We start from the raw sequence: 25,474 nt of genomic DNA, 5'->3' as shown, positions 1-25,474 counted from the left end.
GACTAGGGATGTCGTTTGTAGGAAGTGTTTATCAACAGAAATGGAGTTTTAAAATCACGTCATTCTTTCTGAAACACCTAGCATTAGTAAGAACTCACATATAAAATAATTAACGAAAGAAAATCATTTCAAAATGATACTGAAATTGTAAAGGCGTTTATGACGAATACTTGTGAAAGTTTTTTCTGCGAAAGACCTTCGCTTTCGTCCCCTGCAACATTACTCTATTCCGCTGTACCATTCCGCATTGATACCGACATTATGAGAGAAAGCCCCAACGAGAGTGCGTGTGTATTAGTTGCCAATGAGAATGTGTGATTGTCACTCGAAAACGGTCTGCACTATACGTAGTCTCAGCACGAAGGCTGGCCCATGGTAGTTTGTTGCCTGCACTAGCATACGGCCGTGTGATTCAGATACGTCAATTACTGAAAATTTATTCGAACCTATATCCCAGCGCCCCTCTCACAGTTGTAGTGTAACACTAACGTCTCGCTACACGCAGCAGACATCGGTCGCAGGTGCCAAAGAAAGACAATAGCGTCTGATTTGGCGTGATTCCGTCGCTTAGCGGCCGCACTGAATACTGACTTGGCGGCGTGCCCCTCCATGAACGCGATTGGCAAGTGCGGTATAAGAACAACGGGACGCGTAACGCCGCCACTACCACAGTGGCACCGGCGCCCGCTGACCGAAGCGACACGGCGCCTGTCCTCGACACCATGGCCGGCTGGCCCCTCGTAGCCGCCGCCTTCCTGTGCGCCAGCGCCGTCCAGTGTGTGCCCGTGGAGCAGACGACCGCCGCGACAGCCATAACGGAACCCGGTCACAGTTTTGGACAGCCCGGTGCGGATGGACAGGTGGGACTGCCAGTGAGTGAAGACGGCGTGTCCTCTAATGGAGTGAGACGACGAAATGGCGCGGAATCGGCGGAGGAAAACAGGATAGAGCCGACCACTCGGGAGCGTCTGGTTATGCAGAGACTGGGCGTGAGGTGCTCCGGCGGAGACATCCTCTCCTGCTTCATGGTGGAGCTCACCGACTACTTTGACGGCTTCATGGCCAGGAGTACTGTGAACCTGCTGCCTGGCGTCAATCTCACCCAGGTGAGGATTCTTCACTCGTCGATTGGGCGAATACCTGTGGACAGAGGAGAGACCAAGGCAGTTTTGGTAGAAAGCGAACGCAGAATCCGGGTGTTTTATGCGAATGGATCACGTTTTAGTAGTGTATTTACTTCTCAGAACTGACATGCACAGGGTTTTTAACGCGATTCTTTCGGTGTGTTAACTATTGTCTTTAATTTTTAACTATTGTTAAACGTACTACGACGTGGTTCACCTTTAGAGTATGCTCTTTACTTACAAGTGAAGTGTTTGATTATATTTCAAAGTGGTTTGCACGTGTCTGTAACTCAGTGATTTTATATAACTGCGTAGGCTTTTGCGGCCATATTCAGTCGACATTCGGGCACGGTTACAGGGGCTTCTCCTGGGTTTGCTGGTGACCCAGTATGACGCCGTAATATACTCACAAAACTTTTATGTGCGTCGTCCCCGGTCTTACTTTAGGTTGTCAGTAGTGCTTACCGAACGATATGGCTTTGCGTTTACAATCCTTCTTATTAACTTAGAGAACGATATTGGAAAACCGCTAATAGGTACACATGTCGAGTGGCTGTGTGAAGGCTAATTAGTATCTTCACTCCATGAAACCTGATAATCGATGTGCGGTAGTGTAAATAGTATGCGTTATCAGCACCGCAACCACTGCTGCCCTTTTCTACTTTCTCTAGATGTTGGTCCTTCAACATTTACTGATTCACTATACGAACCCAGTGCGTGTGATCCTTTATCACTTTTCATTGTACGTGCGCACTATACACATTGGATGCGCAACTATTTTCACTTAATTCACAACTATTGACGAATATTTCTGATTATTGGTTAAAAATCATATACGATTTTCCTTTTTTAGTATCAAGTTGTTTAGGATGAATAATTTTATCACTCACCCTTGTTATTTTCGAATCGATGGAATGTGTAAAAGTGTATAAGGGGAGAAGAAATCATTTAATCCAAACATGGCTTGACAAGAAATCTATTGAGATTATCTTACTATTTGATGCGCTCGTAATAAGAAGTTTCACGACACGAGGATCATACATCATAACTAATGACCGCCAATAGTTTCTTCATCCAAAGAATAGTTCCCTTTTTACTTCAACACTACGTCGCACAAGACATTATTGCATGAATGTTTATGTATGAACCGAGTCAAGTTCTTTGTTAGTTCTCGTCGAAAACTGGTGATTAAGTATATTGTTAGTAGTACTCAATATTAACTGTTTCAGAAAGGTCACGATTCCATTTGTCGACTTGCGTATAGGACAGACTTTACGTTTCAATTGCTAAGACATTTGTCTGTAACGTCGTTTTCATTTCACTAGACTACTGAAATCAAAATTTCAGGGTTAATTATTTGCATAAGAGTGTTTAGTCATGTACAAGAACGTAAATATCAGGATCTTTTTATATCACCCTTGAAAAACTTTACACTTTTAAATTTCATTTATATTTTTAATTTCTGTGTTTATTTTTTTCTCAGGTTCTATGGATCGATGTGAGCCAAAATTACCTGGGCATGGAAGGAGTTCCCAGAGCACTGATCACACATGAAAAAATTAGAAAAAGTGTGTTAACACATTACAACGAAAAGTTCTAAATTATTGCGAGCACTGGGTTAAGAATAAAAGGCCGTTGCTCTAAAGGCCTTTCAACATTCTGATTTTAAAATCTAGGGTCTATTAGGTATAGTTATTAATACTGCTACTGCAAAATTCTGAAGTTCTTAGAAAGAGTTGTCCCATGTGTCGTATATGTCGCCCAAATTTCTGGCGGCTAGATGCGGCGTATGGCGCGAGTGCAAAAGCGCTATCTGAGCAGTCAGTTACAGTCAGCTGTGCGGATAGAGAACCGGCTTGGGACGAATGGGTTGCAGCGTATCTGAGATTACACGTGAATTGGAACACAGATACCTAGGCTGCATGTTAAACATCGCAGAGACAATATTTCCATTTGCGTAAATCACACAAGTATTTGACGAACCGGTGTCACATCGCTTCCACATAGCCATACGGCGTGGATCGACGGTCTGCTAAACAGTGAGTCAGAATATCGGCAATCTGAATGTGGGGCGTCAAGGACAGGTTTCTACTACGATTGTACATCGCATAGGCTCCAGCAGCTCCTACCGACAACCCTCGTATTTTGTTGCCCATTACCATTTCCCATTAGTGTAGAGCAGACATTTCTGTGCAACGGCATGTGAAGTGTTACCCATCGACAAATATATGTTTAGTGTTCACTGAGTTAATACTGCAGTTTCTTTTTAAAACGTTCGTTTCATTAAGCACAAATCCCGCGAGGGAGTGTATACTGATGAAATACCTGAACAGCGAAACGCACAAAATTTACAAAATAATACCCCAGATTGTTCTGATCATCCGTTTATGAGCTAAGATCATGCAGATTTCAGAGGTAATAAAGGAACAGGTTGACAGTTAGATGTATAAACAGAGCAAGAGTGAGAAACTGCTGCCATTACCAGGAAATTGTTCATTGTTGCGTTTTGGTGTTCCGCTGTTTATGCGATCTCGAAATGTATTATCCTTACACCGTTCCAAGTTTATTCAAACTGATCAACTCATCTGCACTGGACGTGCAGTTTATTATAGACGAATTTCTACACGCCGCCGGAACATGTTGAGTCCGAGAAATGACACAAAAGTAGCTACAGTGATGCCGTAGTATATAGTGGTGCTCACCTGCACAATAGTCCACACCTCGGCGTTCGTTGCTTCTATTCCTCTAAATATTTTTATTACGTGTCACTTCCGTGAGGAGACACTGGTGCCCAATCGTTTCTGCCCTCTCGTGCAACGCAAGATCACGTGTGTAGCAAACTGCTCGTACACTGCAGCTGACTGGTCGATTTTGAAGAAACTTGTACCAACATAACGTTACAGTTCACTAAGATGCCACGACAGCCTGTTCCGTAGTATACAGAATTTCGCGCGCAAATGCTCTAGAGATTAGATTCAGTAGATCTCTCTCAGCTTTACTTCTGCCAGTACCTAATCTCGTAACTTCGAAGTTTCACAGCTCTCCTGGAAATCTTGTGGGCCTAGGACTTCGAGAAGAAAGGAAACTATATCTCTGGCTGTAGACAAGCCATGTCTCGGTAATATCCTTCCTTCGAGGACTGGTAGTCTCACGAGGTATACAGGAGATTTTCTGTGAGATTTGGAGTTACTGGCAGAACTAAAACTAAAGTGCTTTTGAATAGGTCAATCGAAAGAGCGCTTGCCTGCGAAAGGCAAAGGCCCTAGCTTCGAATCCTGTTCCGGCACACATTTTCAATCTGCCAGAAACTTTCAGTTCAACGGTAACGCTCGATGTCAGGCATGGTGGTCTAGCGGTAAAGCGCATGCTCAGAAACCGAGAGGTCCCAGAATCGAATTCCGGTCAGACCCAGGAAACTCTGTCTGTGTTTAACCTAACATCCTCTTCTCAACAGTGTTAGGAGTCGCCACACAAGACACATAATTCCTATTACATGTTAACCTGTAGGTCCTCTCTCTCCAGACTGGCCCCAGTCATTCAGTCACACGGTATGATATACTTAATACCATAAATATTGATTATTTTTAGCAATTACCTCCTGAATACGCAGTGTTGCCCACTGATATGGTGGTCGAGTAAAAATGGGTGAATTAAACATTGATATGCATTTCATTGTCAAGGGCAGTAGCTAGACTACTTGTGGGAAATAGAGCAGTACTTAGTTTTAGCACTCGATCGTTAATTTTTGTACTTCCAAGAAAATTTTTCGTACCGGTTATGACTATAGGAGACCTGCCACCATTCCTGGGTCACCGCAACAGTCAGCACTAGCAACTAGTGCTTGCTGTTGTTTCGAGTGCACGTTGTTACACGGGTACCCGTTCCACAGGTGTGGCCACAGCAGCCGCTCAACTCCAGCGAGGAAGAGCCGGCCGAGACCTCGCGGTCTGACGGCAACTCCGGCCCGTCGCTGCTGCAGCTGATCGGCCGGAAGGTGTGGGCGTTCGCACGCAGCCACGTGCTCAGCCTCGACTTGCGGCCCGTGGCGGACTTCGTGCAGGAAGCGCGTACGCGCGGCTTCCTTCGGAGCCTAGAGCAGGCAATCGGGGCAGGTAGGTTCCGGCCACAACACGTCTGCAACTGCGTTGTCATCGTTTTTGTCGTGCCCTGATCTAATGTACACGGCAGTCAGACAGTCAACATGAAAGTAACTTATTGGAGCAGGTTCAGTTTAGTAGTCTACTCAGAGGTGCAAGGAAGCAGGATTGCCTCAAACAGTCAGTCCACCTCTGGTAAACTATTGCATCTAAATGAAAAATATATAAATAAAGGAAAACTCATTTTTCTAATGACACTCCGCATGGAAAAATGTTCGTAGTCTAGGGGAGAATATTTTTCAGCTCATATTATTTTATTTTATCCGTTAGAAATATTAGCGACAGTCTGTGGCTTTAAACCAGTCGATTTGTATATAAAATAACTTTTCTACTTCCATTGACGATTACCTTTCTATTTACATTTTGCACGAAGCATTTCGGGAAATGATTTCCTTTTTCAAGTGAGTCTGTAATATGTTCTGACAATTTATTCGTGATGATTTCAATGCATGAGGTGCTGCATTGTTCTTTAAATATAACAAACAAATGCACTGTTCTGTAAATACAACAGACCATTGCAGTACCTCACATGACGATAATGTCAGGAATAAAATGATATAACACACGAAAAACGTTCTTGAAAATAGGCATCATTTCCCGAAATTAGTCGTGAAAGACATAAAAAGATAATCGTGGCTGGCAGTAGGAAAGTATTTTATAAACAAAGCCTTTTACGTTGTTTTAAGTAGGTGACGATTTACAACTTCTAAATATTTTTGAAGAAACATTATTTGCACGTTAACTGTGAGTCATTTTACTATAAACAAACAGCTTCGGTCAAACAACGGATCTTATTTAGGCATGAATTGACACCTATTATGGGACTGTCACATCGTGGGACCTGCATCAAAGCGATGGCAAATGGGGAAGTGCCCAGCACACACCTAAGGTTATAGGTTAACATATTACTTTAAGTGTTGGCTGCTTTCCCGCATACTTTCTCTTTGCTACATGTTGTTTTTATAATTGATGTAGATACATGTTATCATAATCTGACTTATGTCCTGTAATTGATGTTTTACACCCGATGACCGAATCTGATCATTTGTTATAAAGTGGCATACAGCTACTATGCAAATCTCGATTTTTCAAAAATTTGTCTGTTTCTCAGACGGACCATGTGGAATACGATGTTTTTGAATTTCCGTGTGCGAGGAGCTGGTCAACAAGTAACGCTCTTCAGGGAATGGCAAAGCCATTTCTTCTTTTCCCATTTACATATCAGTCATACACTTTTTGTTTTTTACTTCTCAGTCTGATCAGTCTCAGTCTCAGAGTCATTTGATACTATCGTTCATCTTTTCCTATTTTATGCTAATTTTTTCATCCTGACATAACTACCATAGCCAGCATCTTCCATAATGTAATTATTACAGTTTGTCTCCGCTGTTTTTCTCCTCAACGGCTGTTTCCCATGGATAAGTTTAGTGTTACTACATGCCGCAGTGGGTATCCCAGCACCTGTGTCTTCTTGAAGCATTTTTTTTTCTTAATTTCTTTACTCGTCTTTTCTTCTTGATATCTCTTCATTCCTTATCTTATTTGTCGACTTACTTTATAATATTCTTCTATTTTACCGCGTTCCAAATGCTTCCGGTTTCCTCATCTGTCTCTTCTTTTCTTCTTCTTCTTTGACTTCATTATTAACTTCTTGTGAATTTGTAGAAAAACGAAAACAACGAGGGCTGAATTTCTGGAAATACTATAAAATGCATCTAAGGACCCACGATGAAGGAAGCATATATTTTAATGTCCCGTCGACGACGGAAGCAATAGAGATGGGGCACTAGGTCTGATGGTGAAGGAAATCAGTCGTTTCTTCTTTAATGAACGAAGACTGAAAGTGCCCTTACGTGACGTAGGAAATTCACGGGAAACCGTCATCTGAATGGACGGTTCTCTATTTTTAATAGACAGATTGATGACTGTGCCCAAGGCACAGCGCTGCATCATGTCTTGACATTGCTCCATTATAGTAGCTCATCATGTGTGCGGCGTGACAATGGCTGTCGAAAATACATACGGTATTTTTTACACCAGACATACAGTACAATTAACAAGATCCAATAAACATTTTGCAACTGAATACTGAATGATGACATGTGCAGTATATTGCGGATTGGCGAAAAAACAGTTAATAGCCCCAACAATGTCAGAATTAACGAAAACACACCAAAGAAGAATATAGCAATAAAATGACATTAAGGATATGGAACTCTAAATAAGGAAGCATATTTTACAGCATTAGACAAAATGTATTTTACTTGGTCTCCGAGACATACAGCGAGTTGGACTCATCACTACGTTTCGTAAAGTCCCTTGCTGCCTTTTTCTGTCTGTATTTCAAGACCAGCTGCCTTTTTCTGTCTGTATTTCAAGACCAATCTCATGAACTAGTGTAAGAATTTTGATACGATTTTCACGGACAGATAGACTCATTTAAGAGGAAGGTTTTTATGTATAATTTACAAATTGTTTGAACTATGATCATGTTTGTCGATTATGTCGTGCTTACTGAGAACTTTCCTGACGTACACTGTTTAAATAGTTTACATCATCATAGAATTTCTAGTTAAAATTCAGTTACCTAAAGTAGTTCCCTGAATTTTAATCATAACTGTAGGCAGTGGTAAATAAAATTGTCCCCTCATTACACTATCTGTCCGCCATAGTTATTTTGCGAAGGCGGGACGGGTCGCTAGTTTTGTATTAATTCAGTTGACAGTTGACTGTTAATGTCTCATACGAACAGCGGGACCAATAACCCTAGAACTTCCTTTGATGGAAATTTTCGTAACATTTTTGCAGACATTGTGGCTGTAACGAAAACCTGAGTCGTTCATTTACATTACTTTAAACCAGGGTTGGTCAACTTCTTTGTCTCCGCTAACTGTTGTATTTCTGTACGTAGTACAATTATATAACAGTCCACAAGTTCCACAGCAGTGGTGAGTTATAAAGTCGAGGAGTAACCTTACTTCATAAAATTTACGAGTATAAAGCAGAGTTGCAATAAGTGAAAGTATCTCGTAATAATTACTTAATAACTAGTATGTCAAAATTTCATGAAAACATAATAAACATGTTCTCAAAACCCATACCACCTACCTCGCATTACAAAGGCTGGAACGCCCACTAGTGGGTAGTAGGGACCAGGCTGACAACCACTGCTGTAAACTACATGTAACGAAGTTCAGCTTCACATGAAAAGTCCTTGAGGTTGGTGTTATTTTATGGTCTAATAAGGCATACAAAATTCGGCTCACTTTTATCTCTCAAAAACATGAAGTTTGTAATGTACACTTGAAAACGAATAGGTTTTTGAAAAACCACAAACGGCCAACATTGAATTTTTGAGGATATGCGCTCGGTTCCGAGAATAAGTACAGCATCATGGACTAGGTGCTTCCGGTAACACATTTAAAATTTAGTGAGATATGTTGCGTCATGCTGAAGAATTCCTACATTTAGAATAACCGTTAACTACGACTGAAAGGAATAATCAGCTGAACCAATATTTCATGGAGATAATGTGGGCTATGGACCATAATACAGTAGTGAAAAATGAAAAAGGAGCTCTCTCAAGTAATGACAGCTACATGATTATTCGCTCGAGATAGCCTACCTGTTGTCAACTGTAACTAATCACAGTAACCGTCATAAATGTCAGTGGGTAGATTGGTCAGGCAAACAATTTTAGTATGTCGTGCAGCTTCTATAGCGTCAAAGTGGTCCTGTGAATTATGCATAGAAACCATCACAGGGGTGTTGTAGGTCATCTTGGGAGTGTCGTAAGATACTTGTTTAATGACCTTGTACGGTGAGACTGCACTTTTCCAGCAAATCAGCTAAAGTTGAACTGGGCTCAGTGTTTTAATTCTCAGCATGTCGGTCCTACTCCATCTATATTACTGTCTTTGCTGGCCTGTGGGGGCGTACCCCTTGTACTTTCCCGTCAAATTATAGGCCTAATTATAGTGAAAGTACAATTGGCATGAATCTGGCACTGCTATTCAAACAACCTGGAGACAGGCTAGGTAATCACATTGTTGGATTTCGTGACGTGATTGTTCGGAATGGTGTTCTAATGGGGGATGGGAAGACAGCATTGCGATACTGACGGGAGGAACATGTATTCGTAAAGTGTATTCGTAGAGCTACAACAACGAAACTAAATGTATGAGGGATAGTCGTAAAGTATTTACTATTACCTCGAAAAAATAAAGTTATGGAAATATTGTTTTTTGTCTGAACGTTCATGTCAGCAGTGCTAGAACGTAGGGAACTACTCGTACCTCTGTTTTTTGGTGCATGCCGTCAGACGAACCAAAACGTAACGACGCAACCCATTGACGATGTGCAGTGTCACGCAATGATACCAATCGAGGCGGCGCAGTGGTTAGCACACTGGTCTCGCATCTGAGAGGATGACGATTCAAATCCACGTCCGACTATCCAGGTTTAGATTTTCTCTGATTTCCCTGAATCGCTCCAGACATATTCCATGATAATTCCATTAAGAGAAAACGGCCGATTTGGATCCCCATCCTTGATGCAAACCGATCTTGTGCTCCGTCTCTAAAGAGCTCGCTGTGGACGGGACGTTAAACCGTAATCTTCCTTCCTTTGTGTGGTAATTCTGTTTCGGCAGAAATGTTGCAGGTGAGTCAGGTTCATCCAGATTGGTAAGGATTTTATCTGGAGTGGCACCAGTACACCTGCAAAATTTCCCCTGAATAACCGCACTTGTGTTGCTCCAATTTTGTTTTGGCTGTTATGGCGGCGTGAGGCGGTACTGTGGCGCGGGGTTGTCAGTGTTTACCAAGACTGTAGAAAAAAATTAATTATCTAACTTTATCTTTTTGAGATGATAATTAGAACTTTTGGAGTGTCTCTTCAAACTTCGGGTGTATTCCAGGGGGGTGTGTGCGTAATACTCGGAACGGTTTTCCTGGCACTCACATTTACGCGTATTATTGCACGTACCCTTGAGCAAACAGTGATGTGCTGCAGTTTAACTAAAAAAGATCATCAATTTCCACCCAGTACATTAACGTAAACATGGTTCCTACAGCACCACTTCTGGTCTTCATCGACTCTCCGTTTACAGTCTGTGATCAGATGCTATACGCCGTGGAGTTCGTACGTCTCATTATACAAGCAATAATACACCGAATACGTTTTACGTTACCAGGTCGCAGCGAGAAGCTCACCGTCGGCGGTATCGACTTACCAATCGGCAGCAGTGACAGCGGGAGCGATGACGATGACGACGACGACGACGACAACGACAAAGACAACAGCACGAGGACGACGATGACGGCGATCGTGCTGAAGACGGTGGTGCTGGGCGTGCTGGCGCTCAAGGTGATGGCCGTGCTCATCGTCAAGGTGGCCGTCATCATGAAGGTGACGGCGGCAGCCGCCGTGCTCGCGCTCCTCTTCTTCCACGGCTTCCAGAAGGACATCTCCTATCAGGTGGGCCGCGGCAGCCTCAGCGTACCAGCAAAGCCGTCAGCCACTTAGAACTGTATCACATTATTACGTAACTTTCTCCTTTTTTGCTCCCCAATCGTACTCACCTGTAGAAAACTTAGTAGTAAGAAACCTATTTTACAGCTACTCTATTAATCAGAGTTAGTGATTTGATGTGTATGCAGAATGAAGCTGTGAACTAAAATTTGTACCAAGGCCAAGATTCGAGTACAGGTCTCCTAGCCGGCCGGAGAGGCCGAGCGGTTCCAGGCGCTACAGTCTGGAACCGCGCGACCGCTACGGTCGCAGGTTCGAATCCTGCCTCGGGCATGGATGTGTGTGATGTCCTTAGGTTGGCTAGGTTTAAGTAGTTGTAAGTTCTAGGGGACTGATGACCTCAGAAGTTAAGTCCCATAGTGCTCAGAGCCATTTTTTGGTAGTATTTCGAACAGTGTCTTGACAGCAGAGTGTGATGTGTGTGTGTGTGTGTTTCTGTTTTTGCCTTTTATAGCACTATATCCTGAGTAGACAAAAGAGCTAAAGATTTTTATACTACAGCTGCTTGGCCTTATTGGTTAGCATCCGTGAAGAACTGTTACTATATTTAACAATTATAGATCTAAAAGCCCTCTACCTTCGTTATTACTCCAAATTCGGGGCTCACAGTAGAGAAAATCTCGCAAGAAGCCGAAAGTAGCTTCAAACAGTGTTCTTCGCTTGGTTGACTTCAAGTCAACACACACTTCCTTGGAGTTGTCATCATTAACTAATATATGGAAACTGTAAACTTAGTTTTCATTGCGTTAGGTCACCATCGATCCCATTTACAGGATGAGCCCTAGACTTATCATTCAAACTATGCAGTAAGGAAAAATGTGGACTGGAATAAACGGCGACATGCGTCATGTAGAATGGGCACCACCCGCAAAATGGAACAATGTATGTTGTGAAGAAAACTAAGACCGCAGACTCGAGTAGAAAAATTCACTCTACACGATGGTCTACCGGTTTTGGCCAAACATGTTTGCTAGTTGACAATCTGAATTGCAACGTTTGTTCAAAATTAGGGAATGTTTAATCTTGATGAGTCTGAAAATCATGCTGAAGCACGAGCGGAAATAATTATCGTAGCTTTTCGTTCAGTGACATAACAGACCCACTTGATTGAAAATGCAATGTACAGTTGTATGTAGTTGTGTAACGCACGAAAGAGTTGTATAGCAGCAGCAGAAGATATGAGATTTTGTTTTCTCGTCCGCTTATAGCCGATGATACACGCTGTAGCATTTCTACGAAGAAAACTTTCAATCACGAGGTTCAATATAGAAAGTTTTCACCAAAAATATTTTTCCTTATACATATCAGACTTCTTTGCATTTATAAAACTTGCAGGCACGTTAGTCTATAGGAACTTATGTTAACTAACACACAACTTATCTGTGCACAACATTCTGTCGTACTTGTATTGGATCGTCTCTATGAGAGCAATGCACCACATTCGCTGACCCATGTGGCACCTTTGTGTTAGGGAATACATCTGGCGCATTGCCCACCATAAGCACGAACCTTTTGAGGCCGAAGATACACTGTCTGATAAGTGATGTGTGACGTAGCATAGGCTTCGAGGGTTAGAGCCAAAGTGGATTCTGTGCTGGTTGTACATCTAACGCTTGGTCGTAGTAAGTTGTTGATTTGTCCTGCTATACGGTGACGATTGTTTCCACTCCCAAAAAGTCTTCTTCATATACTCAAAATGAACGGCGAAATGCAGCTCCCACCCCATCTGCCGCGCGGGTTGGCCGCGCGGTCTCGGGCGTCATGTCACGGTCCCCACGGCTCCCCCCGCCGGAGGTTTGGTTCCTCCCTCGGGCATGCTTGTTTGTGTCGTCTTTAGAGTAAGTTAGTTTAAGCTAGATTAAGCAGTGAGTAAGCTTAGCGACCAATGACCTCAGTAGTTTGGTCCCATAAGATCTTACCACAAATTCCCTTTCCATCTGCTTCTATAATAAAAGTGTTTTCTTGCATCTCCTCTAAACAGTCTAAAATTTAGTAGACGTCGATTTTGTACAGCCTTCATAATTTATCCACCACGTCGAGTGCTCGCAACACCTCCACACTATATTCAGTCTCGCTTCGGCCAGTGGTCGCAATGTTTCGGTTCATCGATGTGTGTTACTTGTCATATTCTAATTCACTATGAAATTATAGACAACATGCAGCCTCAACAATCCAATCAAAGACTACTGTCTACTTAGCTTCCTTCAGGCAAAATAAGTGGTCCCATGCTGTTGTATCACGAATACAACGTGCTCTGTGGAAGGCATTACCGAGACAGTGTCGCCATGACGCTAGAAATGGCCCGCGGGTATCTAATTCTCGTCAACCATTTACAAGTAAATATGGTGTAATTTTCTTTGTGTACACGAAGGATATCTGTAAATTCTGGGAACGTCGCTCAAAGTGGGCAGATGTAAATTCTGTCCCTAACAAACTGGTGCAGGAAGAAATCTCTGTGGGAGATACAGGAAGCACTGTGAGTATCAGCAGTAGATGTCCCCTTTGGTCGATGTTTGACCACTCTGATAAGTGAAAGAAAACGAGCGCCTCTGTTCCTTCTGTTGGATCGTGTAGTATTAACGTTCTATGTTCAGATACTTTAGTCCCATTGCAGTTTGTAAGAAAAAAGTACTGGCTGAACTCAGGTCGTTTGCAAGCAGTACAAAACACTTTGGATGTCACATGCAGTATCAGAGACGACATGGGGTTTCTGGACTCAGTTCACCCAGGAACTTTAGCTGTCTGTGTTTCTAAACAGATGGAATAATACTGCTTCTTCCCTTATGATGCTTCATTGTTACAAACCATCATCGTGTTCGGCAACAGTTATGATTATTAAAAAAGCCTGAAGGAGACAACAGACCGAATTCCTAAGACTCTTGCAGTTAGTAGGAGAAGCTGTGCTGACAGCTGTAACTGTTGTCTGATTATTCACATTGGTTTCTGTGATCATCGTACGAACTGTCACGTAGATCATCATTTACAACAGGTCGCTTTGGCGACCTTCTTTTTGATCGCAAATGCATACTACGTACCAAAATTCTTCTAACCATCGTCGATTTGGTGTTGCGGTGATCACATCCAAATTCCCTTGAATGTACTGAAGCAATGGTGGTAGCTCCTATAGCAGCAGCTGCAGTGTATCAGAGTACCGTGACTTGACACAGCTTCTCAAGGGAAGGAACTTAGTAGCTTTAGCTTCAACTCTTGTATTTCATGCCGAGATGTTGGCCGAGTTGGTAACCCTTATCTCACAGCTGTCATTAAAACAAAGGAGCTTTCCGCCTTGGCAGGATCTTCTAGTGAAATTTCAGTCTCAAACTTTCTCCTCAGAGTGTGAAAATGTTTCGCTGCGCCCACCTGCATAGAGAGAAATGATCACCATAACAAAATAAGCGAATTAAAACTTGCACGAAAAATTTAAGTGTTCGTTTTCCCCATGCACAGTTCGAGAGTGAGCCATAGTGGAGTAGTTTAAAGGCGCTACGATAAACCCACTGCCAGACAATTAATTGTGAATTGCAAAGTAATCATGTACATGTGGCTGTAGATGAATTTCAGCAATATCGTCCTTTCTACGAATTCATACTCATTCAGAACACCACTATATTGAGCGATCAGATGTTTTCCACTAAGGACACAAACCACTGTAGGAGCTAAAACAAAATTTGATCCTGGATTCCTGTCTCTGGTAAGCCGTAGGCTACCAATTACGAAATGATAATACGCGCATAAACTTACTCGTGGTCTAGGGCTAGCATCTTTAGTTACTAACAAAAACATCATCGGCCCTGGGTAAATTCTGACTAATAATCAGGATTGGCGAACGAAGACTTCCGGCACAAAAATTCACCCTCATTCTGGCAACGGCATTATCAAAGAGAGTGGAGGAAGGACGAAGGTTCAGAACACTCTTTGTCCTTGGGACAGGCGAAAGAATCAGAAATGATGAACTCCATGACGATGAAGACGGCAATGGAAACCACTGCATTAAAGATAAATAACGTGCATCCACAGGACATTTGGTCTCTAAATGAAAAAGTGTCATGATGATCTCTCCATTGGAAAAAGATTTCGGAATGGACCCCATTCGTATCTCAGGGAGAGGACTGCCAAGGGGGTGGTGACGATGAGAAAAAGATTGGATAACCAACAAAATGATAGTATGTGGAATGTCAGAAGCTTGAACGTGGTAATGCAAACGCTCCCTCTATATAAAGTAGGGGTCTGTCAAGTGAAATGCAAAGAAGACAAGGATTTCTGGTCAGATGAGTATAGGGTAATATCAACAGCAGCAGAAAATGCTATAAAACGGAGTGGTGTTCGTTATGTATAGGAAGGCAGTGCAGGGAGTATGTACAGTGAACAGTTCAGTGATATGGTTATCCTTACCAGAATCGGCAGTAAAGCAACACAGACGACGATAGTCCTGGTCTACATGTCAACCTCACAAGCTGAACAGATAGAGAAAGTATATGACATTATTGAAAGGGTAATAGAGTACATAAAGGGAGAAGAAAATCTAATAATCATGGCGGACTAGAATGCAGTTGTTGGGGAAGGAGAAGAAGAAAAAGTTACAGGAGGATGTGGGCTTGGGGTAAGGAATGGGACAAAAGAAAGGCTAACTGGGTTCTCTAACAAATTTCAGCTAGTAACAGCGAATATTCCGTTCAAGAATCACAAGAGGTGTAGGTATACTTGGAAAGGCCGGGTGATACGGAAGATTTCAGTTAGATTACATCATGATCAGATAGAAATTCCGGAATCGGATACCGGATTATGATCTGTACCCATGAGCAGATAAGGATTCAGATCACAGTGTATTAGTTATGAACAGTAGGCTGTAGTTCAAGACAATAGTCGGGAAGAATCAATACGCAAAGAAGTGGGATATGGAAGGACTAAGGAATGACGAGATACGCTTGAAGTTCTCTAAGACTATAAATACAACAATAAGGAATATCTCAGTAGGCAGTGGAGTTGAAGGGGAATGGACATTTCAAAAAAGAGCACTCACAGAAGTTGGAAAGAAAAGCATAGTTTCAAAGAAGTCAACAGCGAAGAAACAGTGGGTAACAGAAGAAGTACTTCACTTGATCGATGAAAGGAGGAAGTTCAAAAGCGTTCAGGGAAATTCAGGAATACAGAAATGTAAGTCTCTGAGGTATGAAATAAATAGGAAGTGCAGTAAATCTGAGACAATATGGCTACGTGAGAAATGTGAAGAAATCGAAAAAGAAATGATTGTCGGATGGACTGCCGGCCGCGGTGGTCTACCGGTTCTAGGCGCGCAGTCCGGAACCGCGCGACTGCTACGGTCGCAGGTTCGAATCCTGCCTCGGGCATGGATGTGTGTGATGTCCTGAGGTAAGTTCGGTTTAAGTAGTTCTAAGTTCTAGGGGACTGATGACCACAGATGTTAAGTCCCATAGTGCTCAGAGCCATTTGAACCTATTTTGTCGGATGGACTGACTCAGCATATAGCAAAGTCTAAACAACTTTCGATGAAATTAAAAGTGAGGGTGGTAACATTGATAGTTCAACGGGAATTCCATTGTGAAATGCAGAGAAGAGAGCTGATAGTTGGAAAGAGTACATTGAAGGGCTCTGTGAGAGGGAATATTTATCTCATGTGATAGAGAAGAAACTGGAGTCGATTTATAAGAGATAGGAGATTCAGTATTATAATCAGAATTTAAGGAGCTTTGGAGGACTTAAGATCAAATAAGGCAGATGGGATAGATAACATCCCACCATAATTTCTAAATTCATTGGGGGAAGTGGCAACAAAACGACTATTCTCGTTGGTGTGTTGAATGTTTGAGTCTGGCGACATACCATCTGTGTGTCGGAAAAATATCATCTACACAATTCCGAAGGCTGCAAGAGCTGACAAGTGCCAGAATTATCGCACAATCAACTTAGCACCTCATTCATCCAAGTTGCTGAGAAGACTAATATACAGAAAAGTAGAAAAGAAAATTGAAGATGTTTTGGGTGAAAATCAGTTTAGCTTTAGGGACGTTAAAGGCACCAAAGAGGCAATTCTGATGTTGCGGTTGATAATGGTAGCAAAACCAAAGAAAAATCAAGACACATTCACAGGATTTGTCGTCCTGGAAAAAGCATTCGAGAATGTAAGATGTTCGAAATTTTGAGAAAAATAGGCTAAGCTATGGTGAGAGAGGTTAATAGAATATAATACGTACAATAATTGTACGCTAATGAAACATGGACTGCAGGAAAAACGAAACAGAAGCGAATCGAAGCTTTTGAGATCTAGTGCTTAAGACGAATGTTGAAAATTAGGTGAAGTGTTAAAGTAAGGAACGAGGAGGTTCTGTACAGAATCGGAGAGGGAAGGATATATGGAAAACACTGACAAAGAGAAGGGCCAGGATGATAGGACATACGTTAAGATATCATGAAATGACTTCCATGGTAGTAGAGGGTGCTGTAAAGGGCGAAAACTGTAGAGGAAGACAGAGATTGGAATACATTCAGCAAATAGTTGAAGACGTAGGTTGCAAGTGATACTTTGAGATGAAGAGGTTTTCACAGAAGAGGAATTCGTTGTGGGCCGCATCAAACCAGTCAGAAGACTGATGATTCAGAAAAAAAATAGTTCTCCCCACCGAGCGACGTTAAATGTTAACTTGTCACAGCCTCATTTCATCAAATACTGTACTTACAGTAAAAAAAAAAAAAAAAAAAAATTATCATAAGCGACTAACACATTACTCGTTACACATTACACGTGACTCATTTGTCGTTAAACATTCACTGTGTTCATTGTCATCGATCATCTTCCATACAGTGCCGACTTTACCCCATTTGATTTTCAGCTGTTTCCAAAACTTAATGAATATCTTCGACGACTTCACTTTGCTAGTGATGAAGGTTTGCAAGCAAAGGTGAGGTTAGTGGTCCGTCAACAAAGTGAAACATTCTACAGTGACAATATCCACAAACTGCTCTCTCGCTGAGAGATATTTATTCGTCTTCAGGGAGTCAATGTTGAGACACAAATATGTAGATATGAAGAGTCAAGGTTTAGACAGTCAATAACGTTTGTTTTATTTAAAAACCTTTAAGATTTTTCACATAAAAAATTCGGAGGCATTACTTTCCAGCACGCCCTCGTACAGTTGTTTATGTACGAGTAGCTAATACTTATACTTCTGTCTTAAACGGTCAATTTTACTTAAAATTCTGCGTCCTAAATATAACTACCTAGCTTTCGTCCGCAGCTTCACCTGTTACGCATGTGTAGCAACCACAAATTTCATACATATTCGTATTTAATACATGTATGCATATTTCACACATAATTGTACACATATTTCATCTGTATCTGTAGCGAATTAAGTTTCATGTGAATCCTCAAGAAATTTGTAAGTACACCTAGGTAAGCGACACTCTATCTATTCCGCGCCTCCACCCCTAGAGGTAGTAGGGAAATCTAACTTAAACAGTATTTTTATACAACCCCCTCCCGTCTTCTAGGTGTGAAACATCTTGGGGACTGTCACCAATGAACATATTAACCCCAAAAACTATGAATTTGATACTTCCTTATATCGACCGTTATCCAATATTATGGTGGACGTACATTACTCTATAGTCTTTTTATATGAAAAATGTGTGAGGTCTATCCAGAATTTCGTTGATGTTCCTTGGTTTTTCTTCTTTGTCACTTCCTTTTAACTCCCACTTCCACCACTATGAGAGGTAGAGCGTTTCTATCACCACACTATTTCTATCCACATAGCAAGTGACATACTGTATATGTCAAGTTTGGTTGATATCGATCCAGTGATTTACATACATGCAATGCATTTGATAAGTACGAGTATATAGGTTTCTTTTTCTGATCCTGAACCTTCGAGGGACTAAGCCGCCATTATTCCTCTGTACAGGTGGTGACTCAGCAGAATAAGCCGGACTCTTATGAACCCGACCCGCACTCCCATCAGGAAGAGTACGGTGGTGATTCGTACTCCAACATCGGTGGTGGCGGCGGTGGTGGTTATGGAGGTGGTGGCGGCGGCGGCGGCGGTGGCGGCGGTGGCGGCGACTGGGGACGCAACGGAGCAGCACACAACATGGCCTACAGGGCTCAGCGCCGCAAACAGAACGGTGAGTGATAGACAGGCAACTAGCATCACGCTGTGGGTGTGCTAGACGTTGCTCTTCAGCCTTAAGAAATGTTTTCCAGGTTCCCTTCACAATACTGATACGTTACCTCATTTGCATGTCGTTCACTATGTGTCACTTCTTCGGGAGTGAAAAAATGTCTTGTTGTTACCTCTTACCACTGATTTTTGTATTGTTGAGTCTAAGAGTTTTTGACTTAAAATAACTTATTTTTACTCACGGTGTCAAATTTGTTCAGCTGGTTTATCCTCGAAAGATGATCAGTGGCTACCCAAGGTGTCTGCCTTTAGCTACAAAGTTGCCAACCCAAGACAAATCCCGAGCTTTACATCTTACACTAACTGAATCTTCTTCCCTCACTTTCCGGTATTGCCTGTTCGTTTTGCTAGTGTGGCTCTGTACAGGGGTTATTCATTAAGTATCCCCAGAGTTTATGAAAACGACCTCATGGAAACTATAAGACATACCGACAACAGACACATAGCAGTGGAAAAATGCGTCACTTAATGTCCGCTCATTATAGGCTCTCAGTATGGCTACTGTTAGCCCGTTCGGTTAGCCGTGCGGTCTAACGCACTGTTTTCTGGGCGGGAAGGCGTACCGGTCCCCGGCACGAATCCGCCCAGCGGATTAGTGTCGAGGTCCGGTATGCCAGCCAGTCTGAGGATGGTTTTTAAGCCGATTTTCCATCTGCCTCGGCGAACGCGGGCTGGTTCCCCTTATTCCGCCTCAGCTACGCTATGTCGGCGATTGATGCACAAACACTGTCTCCACGTACGCATACACTATTGTTGTGAGACATTCCCGGGGTCCTTGGGCGGGGGGAGGGGGAGGGGGGTCGTGTCCACTGCGGCACTGCGGGCCGAACCGCGCAATAACCCTGTTTTCGGTGTGGCGCGGCAGTGGAGTGAGTGGACTGCTGTAGCCTGTTGTGAACCACTGAGGGCTACGGCGGGGACGAAGCTTCTCGGTCGTTTCTAGATCCCCAGTTCAATGTGGGCTACTGTTTGTGGCGTACAGACGGAAATACGGGAGGAAAAGTGCATTCATTGAAGTCGTAAGAGAAAGGTGCAATGACAGCAGCACGGTTTCGAAAAATGTTGATTAGGTTGCCCGCATGCAAGCGCGAACTAATTCGATGGGACAATATGGAGTAAATGATTTGTTTACAGGTTCTACTCGCCTGTCCCCTTGTGGCACATCCCGCAACCCCGCCACGGGGCGTATTATGAATCGAAACTTGGACAGATACTCGTACTTTGTCCACTGGTTCGTGCCATTTTTCTGCGTGCCTTGAAGCTTCATCTTCTTAATCTTTGGTGATACTTAATCTTGTATTTAAGCAACGTGAGCTACATTTTTCATTTGATCTGAACACTGTTTTGTTTCCCATTACATTACGTCATACGTTATGTCCACCATCCTTTCGACAGCAGCAAGTCGAACTCCGTACATTGATTCACTTTCTAAGAAAAAGTTTATTTTTAATTTTTTTCTTGAGTTAAAGAATCTTTTTCCTTATTCGATGGAATATACATATTGTGTTCACGTATTTGTTTCGAGTGAAAATCGTAGAAAGTATGCGGTGAACCTGAACTGAACCGACAAAATTTCGAAACTAATTCAAGAATTTTTTGGTATGGGAGAACCGTGGTCTCCGGTAGTTCTTTACAGAATAATTATATTTATTTTGATTTCTCACTCCCAATTATCTCCGTTTCTGTACTGCATTGAAAATATCTGCACAACAGTGAAAACTGGGAAGGTGTGCGCCGTCTCTCTTGTTCGGTAACAAACTTTCTCCTTTCACTCACGGTACTTAATATTGTCAACTGTGATGCCCACTTTACTCTTCTCCCTCAAGCTTGTATTCACTACTGCTAGATTCGGTCTTAGATTTGTTTTTCCGGCAATAGTAATTGTACGTTATTAATTCATCACAGTATCGTTGTACTTGGAACTGAGGGCGCATCGGTCGCTCGCCTGTACTCTTGAATCCCGTCAGAAAGTGTCCTGCTGTTCTATCGACCAGACTACTTTCTTACGAAACTATTCTGAGATGCTCCTGTGTACGACAGTCGAAAAAATGGCAATAGTTTCTGTTTATTATAACGTCACCGTGATTTTTGCTAACGTCCGCGGGAGGCCAAGTGCATTAATATCGTGGTTGGGTAGTACAGTGATACACAGCTGTATGGGTAGCTTTAGTGATGAAGAATTGACTGATTTCCCCCCCCCCCCCCCCCTCCTCTGTAGGTTATCTGAATGCAGTGGAAGAACGGCTCAAACACATTCTGCCGAGCTGTATGCGCAACGGCAGCAGCCACGTGACACTACTTTTGCATCTGTACACAGGTACAGTCGTGGACAAAACGAGCGAGACCCCTCGCCTTTTCCTTATGCTGATCCGCACAGCTTTGAAGTCTGCTACACAGCATAACAGGCAAGGCGACGAACTGCTACCAACATACTATGCACAGGCGTGAAATTGAAAACCATCCGAACTTTGTCAGGCTGTTTTCCATCATGTTTAAGACTATATTAACGTTGATTAGTGTGTTAAACACAACACGTAAATATAAGATGTAAATGACAGAAGAAGCTCTAATTAGCATGAACTGTACTAACAAAAATGAGTTCCAGCTTATCGAGATAACATAACGGTTTTAGTAAGACAAAGTACCCCCAATCGTTACGAATTAGCAAAATATTACTCGCATTCGGCCACGAAACGGTCTGTGTCATCGTTCAGACTAGTCACACTGGATTACTGTTGCTGACCTACCATGAAAGTGTGCAAATTTAGCAATGCGTGAAGATTCATAACGATATTCTGTTAAAAATCGATCGGTGCCACACTTAAGTCAATTCAGTTATTGACAGAAGCGGAAAAAGTAGGCAGTAGCAAGTATGAAATTCTACAAGAGTTTCATAATGACATCCACAGGGCGCTGGTATAGAATAAAGGTAGCAATAACACGTATTGGGGGCGCAAGAATTTCTTAAAACACAAACAGCAACATATATCTTTTATAAGCATTACACAAGCAAGTGCTTTCACTACATAATTAGTTTTTAACCCTGACATTATAACACATTGTCAGCTGGGAACTGACTACAGAAAATATAATTTCTGGAAACAATTCGACTGAAAACATATCCTCAGATAATTAGCACATTGGCAGAAAATTTCCTGGAACCTTGTTTTCAGTGTGGCGTTTTCATACATTTAGTGTGTACTCTGGCAATGATTAAAATATTTACTACGGTTTTAATCCATCGCTGTCTGACATGAAATTAGACACTCGAGTGCGAAAATTACAATAATCGTTTGGGAATTGGAATTAAATATGTATATGACTGCAAAGCTCAGACACAAATAAAGACGACGTCATTGGGTCATCAATTGTGAATCCAGATAAAGATAAGGTTATATGTCTAACGTAGCCTCATAGAAAAAAAATTGTTTTCGTCTAAGTGTGACTTACAAAACTTAAGAAATACTGAAAAAACAAAGAAGTTACAAGAATACCGTGCGAAATAGAGGTAATTATTCATCGTTAAATGAAAGACGAACACATCTTTAGCTTTTTATTCCAGATGTTCTTAGCTAGGATTTAATTGCAAAGTAAATAATTCGCCTACTTCTGTTTCTTCCAGGTTAAATCGTCGACCATTCCTCAAAGAGTAATGGATGCCGTTTACTGACCGAAGATCTCATTCCAGTGACAGAAACATGGACCTGTTCACAAGGTAACAACAGATAACACCGTGTTTTCCACCAGTACACCTTTTTCGTTGAGAGAAAAATGAGCGTCAAAACATATTTACAAGTGACTGTAAGCATTAATACAGCTCCACATGGGCAATGGTGGAAGCCCAATGGAAAGATTGGCTGTTGAACTAGACTCTCAATTCTCTATGCACATTCGAAGCATACCTACAAGAAAGTGTGAAGTGACCATCAGAGTGGGGGCTGTGAAGAAGCGACACTGTGTGCAGAGGCATATTGCTCTTCAGTTGTAATGTGTGAGTGTTTATTCCATATACTCATATGTTACTTGACACTGAAATGTATCATTCATCGCCATATTTCCATTGACATCGTTATTTATTTATTTATTTGTTATGAAACAGTTTTATATTAAACTGAAAAATATAAAGCATTTTAGTTCTTTTGAAAGAAGCAATTATTCATTGTACGTCACATTTTGACAGCTACAATTATGTACTCTTGAAATTTGTAACGTCTAAGAAAGAATACCACTGGAGATTGTTAGAATTTAAGCATAAAATGCCTAATCATACTGTAAACATTTACGTAGCTGGTATATTTTAACAGAGAATACTGCACCATATTGCCAGCTACAATATATATTAGCTGATACGTTTTTAGATAAATACGAATGACTATTATTAGCGCAACGGCAAGAATATTACATGAAAAGCTATTTTTTACAAACCACAAGGAATCATACCATAAGTTAACATTACTTTTTAAAGGCAGCGATGCTTCCTAAGAAATTTACTACGACAGAAGAAATCGAAAGCAAATCCCGAACCTCCTTCTGCAATTGAAAACGAGTTAAACCTCGTCATTGGCTAGTAGTGCAAAATATAATGCTTATTTTAACGAAACAGTCTTGTGGAAATGATAACTTTGTCTGCTTTTGTGAAATGCATCACTATTTGTTGAAGGACATTGTAATGGTCCCTCCTCAGCTGTTGTTTACACGTATTCACTTCGTTTAGTTTCACATGAATAGCCAGTTTGGACCATACAAGCCATTATAAAATGTTATAGGTGCCAACATGTCTTAATACGCCAAACTATTTAGCAGTGTACATTGAAGTTCCGAAATCAACTCACAATACATGCAGACATCAAATTTAAAATAGAGTCTTTACGGAATACAGTAATGATCACCGTTGTATCTATTACTTTGTTGTTAGACACTGCATATGCTCACTTTCATAGTTACAAAACCAATAAATTCTTTGATTTTACAGCACTAAAAAATAAAACAAAATAAAACTTTAGTTCTTTCCATCTGTAATTGTGTATACTAAGTAAAACAACGCCACAATTCTTTTTGTATATTCTCAACACGCACTATTTAAAGAAACACGGGTGTTATTAGTATTTACCATGGATTTGGAAAATTTATTGTACATTTTTTCCACAAACACACATTAAGAAAACTGCTTGTTTATTGAAAATTATGTTACAGTAATTAGTCAACGGCACTGTTATTGATTCTTTCAAACATATTACAAGTAGTGAACAAAGTTCAGTACCAGACAGAGACAACATATGCTGCATCCGGACGAAGTACGCGGTACTGTACAAACGAAGATCCATACAACGTAATGAATCTTTGAAGTATCTGTTTAGTTGCTTCAGTTTCCTGAAATTAAATGTTATCTCAGGCCAGCTTGCTCAACTGTGAGCTGAGAGAAAATTACTCGATGATTAAATAAGTAAATAAAAAAGTGTTTAATCGAAGGACACAAGAGTGCTGGTCTTAACTGATGGCAGCCCGCCCGTACAACATAACGACTCTTTGAAGCAGATGTTTCATTGCTTTAATTCCCTGGAATCAAATGTTATCTCAGGGCAACTTACTGAAATGTGAGGTGAGGAATAGTTTATTCGATGATTAAATAAATAAATATATTAATAAATAAGTGTATAAATGAAAGACTCAGAGCGCTGATGGCTCGCATCTCGCGGACGTGTTCTTAACTGGCGGCAGCACGTCCCGTGGACACCACCTTGCGGTAGACCACCACAGGCGCATGGTGTGACTGGCTCTTGACCAGGGTGATGCCACCTGTTGGTAACGGCCGCACTGAAACGGAGAAACACACGTAATAATTTAGTGAGAGAACAGCATGTTCACAATAATCTAAAGGCTATTCAATCTGTAAACTGCCCAGTAAACTAACAATGTTATGACTAGTTGACATTACACCTAAGACATCTCTGAGGTATGCAGACAACCTTTAGATAGGGCAACCACAGTTATGCATAATCATCTTGGGTATTCAAATAACATACGGGTTAGCTGCAGGGTGACGTCGTCGACCACGGCCGATATTTCGACAGGAGCGCACCCTGCCATTCTCAAGGCACAACTGTAAGGTGGAAGCAATGTGAAAGGGAATTTAATTTGTTTAAATGTTGCTCGGAATCCGGCTCTGTCTCTCATCAAAAAACAGAGGGACAGAATTAGTCCTACCTCACCTGTTGATTAATAGTTACTATCGACATTTCTGATGTTGCTTATCTTGGGTTGTGTGTTGACTCTGCAGTTACTTGTTCTGTGTGTGGTATCTTCCATGTTTCTCCTCTGTGAATCGAGGTATTAAATTCCCTTGCACATTGCTTCCTCCTTGCAGTTGTGCCTTGAGAATGGCAGGGTGTGTTCCTGTCGAAATATCGGCGGTGGTCGACGACGTCACCCGGCAGCAAGCCCATAAGTTATTTGAACATTCAAT

General features: G+C 41.7%; 2 protein-coding genes across 2 annotated transcripts in view; one reads left to right on the top strand and one right to left on the bottom strand.

Moving 5' to 3' along the window:
* Positions 1-698: 698 nt before the first annotated feature.
* On the top strand, positions 699-10,807 carry LOC126474492 (uncharacterized). Its single transcript, XM_050101963.1, has 3 exons — positions 699-1,106; positions 5,014-5,236; positions 10,476-10,807. The coding sequence occupies exons 1-3, from the start codon at positions 723-725 to the stop codon at positions 10,805-10,807; spliced, it is 939 nt and encodes a 312-aa protein (XP_049957920.1). The 5' UTR covers positions 699-722.
* A 13,417-nt stretch (positions 10,808-24,224) lies between these two features.
* Positions 24,225-25,474, bottom strand: part of LOC126474064 (uncharacterized) — a 30,927-nt gene continuing 29,677 nt past the window's right edge. The window contains exon 4 of the mRNA XM_050101474.1: positions 24,225-24,825. Within this exon, the coding sequence (XP_049957431.1) occupies positions 24,716-24,825 (110 nt within the window). The 3' untranslated portion in view covers positions 24,225-24,715. The remainder of the gene's footprint in view (positions 24,826-25,474) is intronic.

This window comes from Schistocerca serialis, chromosome 4 (genome assembly GCF_023864345.2).
Source record: "Schistocerca serialis cubense isolate TAMUIC-IGC-003099 chromosome 4, iqSchSeri2.2, whole genome shotgun sequence".
NCBI lineage: Eukaryota > Metazoa > Arthropoda > Insecta > Orthoptera > Acrididae > Schistocerca > Schistocerca serialis.
The sequence above is the reverse complement of the archived record's forward strand: the minus strand, read 5'-3'. Positions and strand labels throughout refer to the sequence as shown.

Coding starts and splice junctions, on each gene's coding strand:
- LOC126474492 (XM_050101963.1), top strand. CDS start 723: ATGGCCGGCTGGCCCCTCGTAGCCGCCGCCTTCCTGTGCGCCAGCGCC. Junction 1,107..5,013: donor CTGGCGTCAATCTCACCCAG/GTGAGGATTCTT, acceptor CCCGTTCCACAG/GTGTGGCCACAGCAGCCGCT. Junction 5,237..10,475: donor AGAGCAGGCAATCGGGGCAG/GTAGGTTCCGGC, acceptor TTACGTTACCAG/GTCGCAGCGAGAAGCTCACC.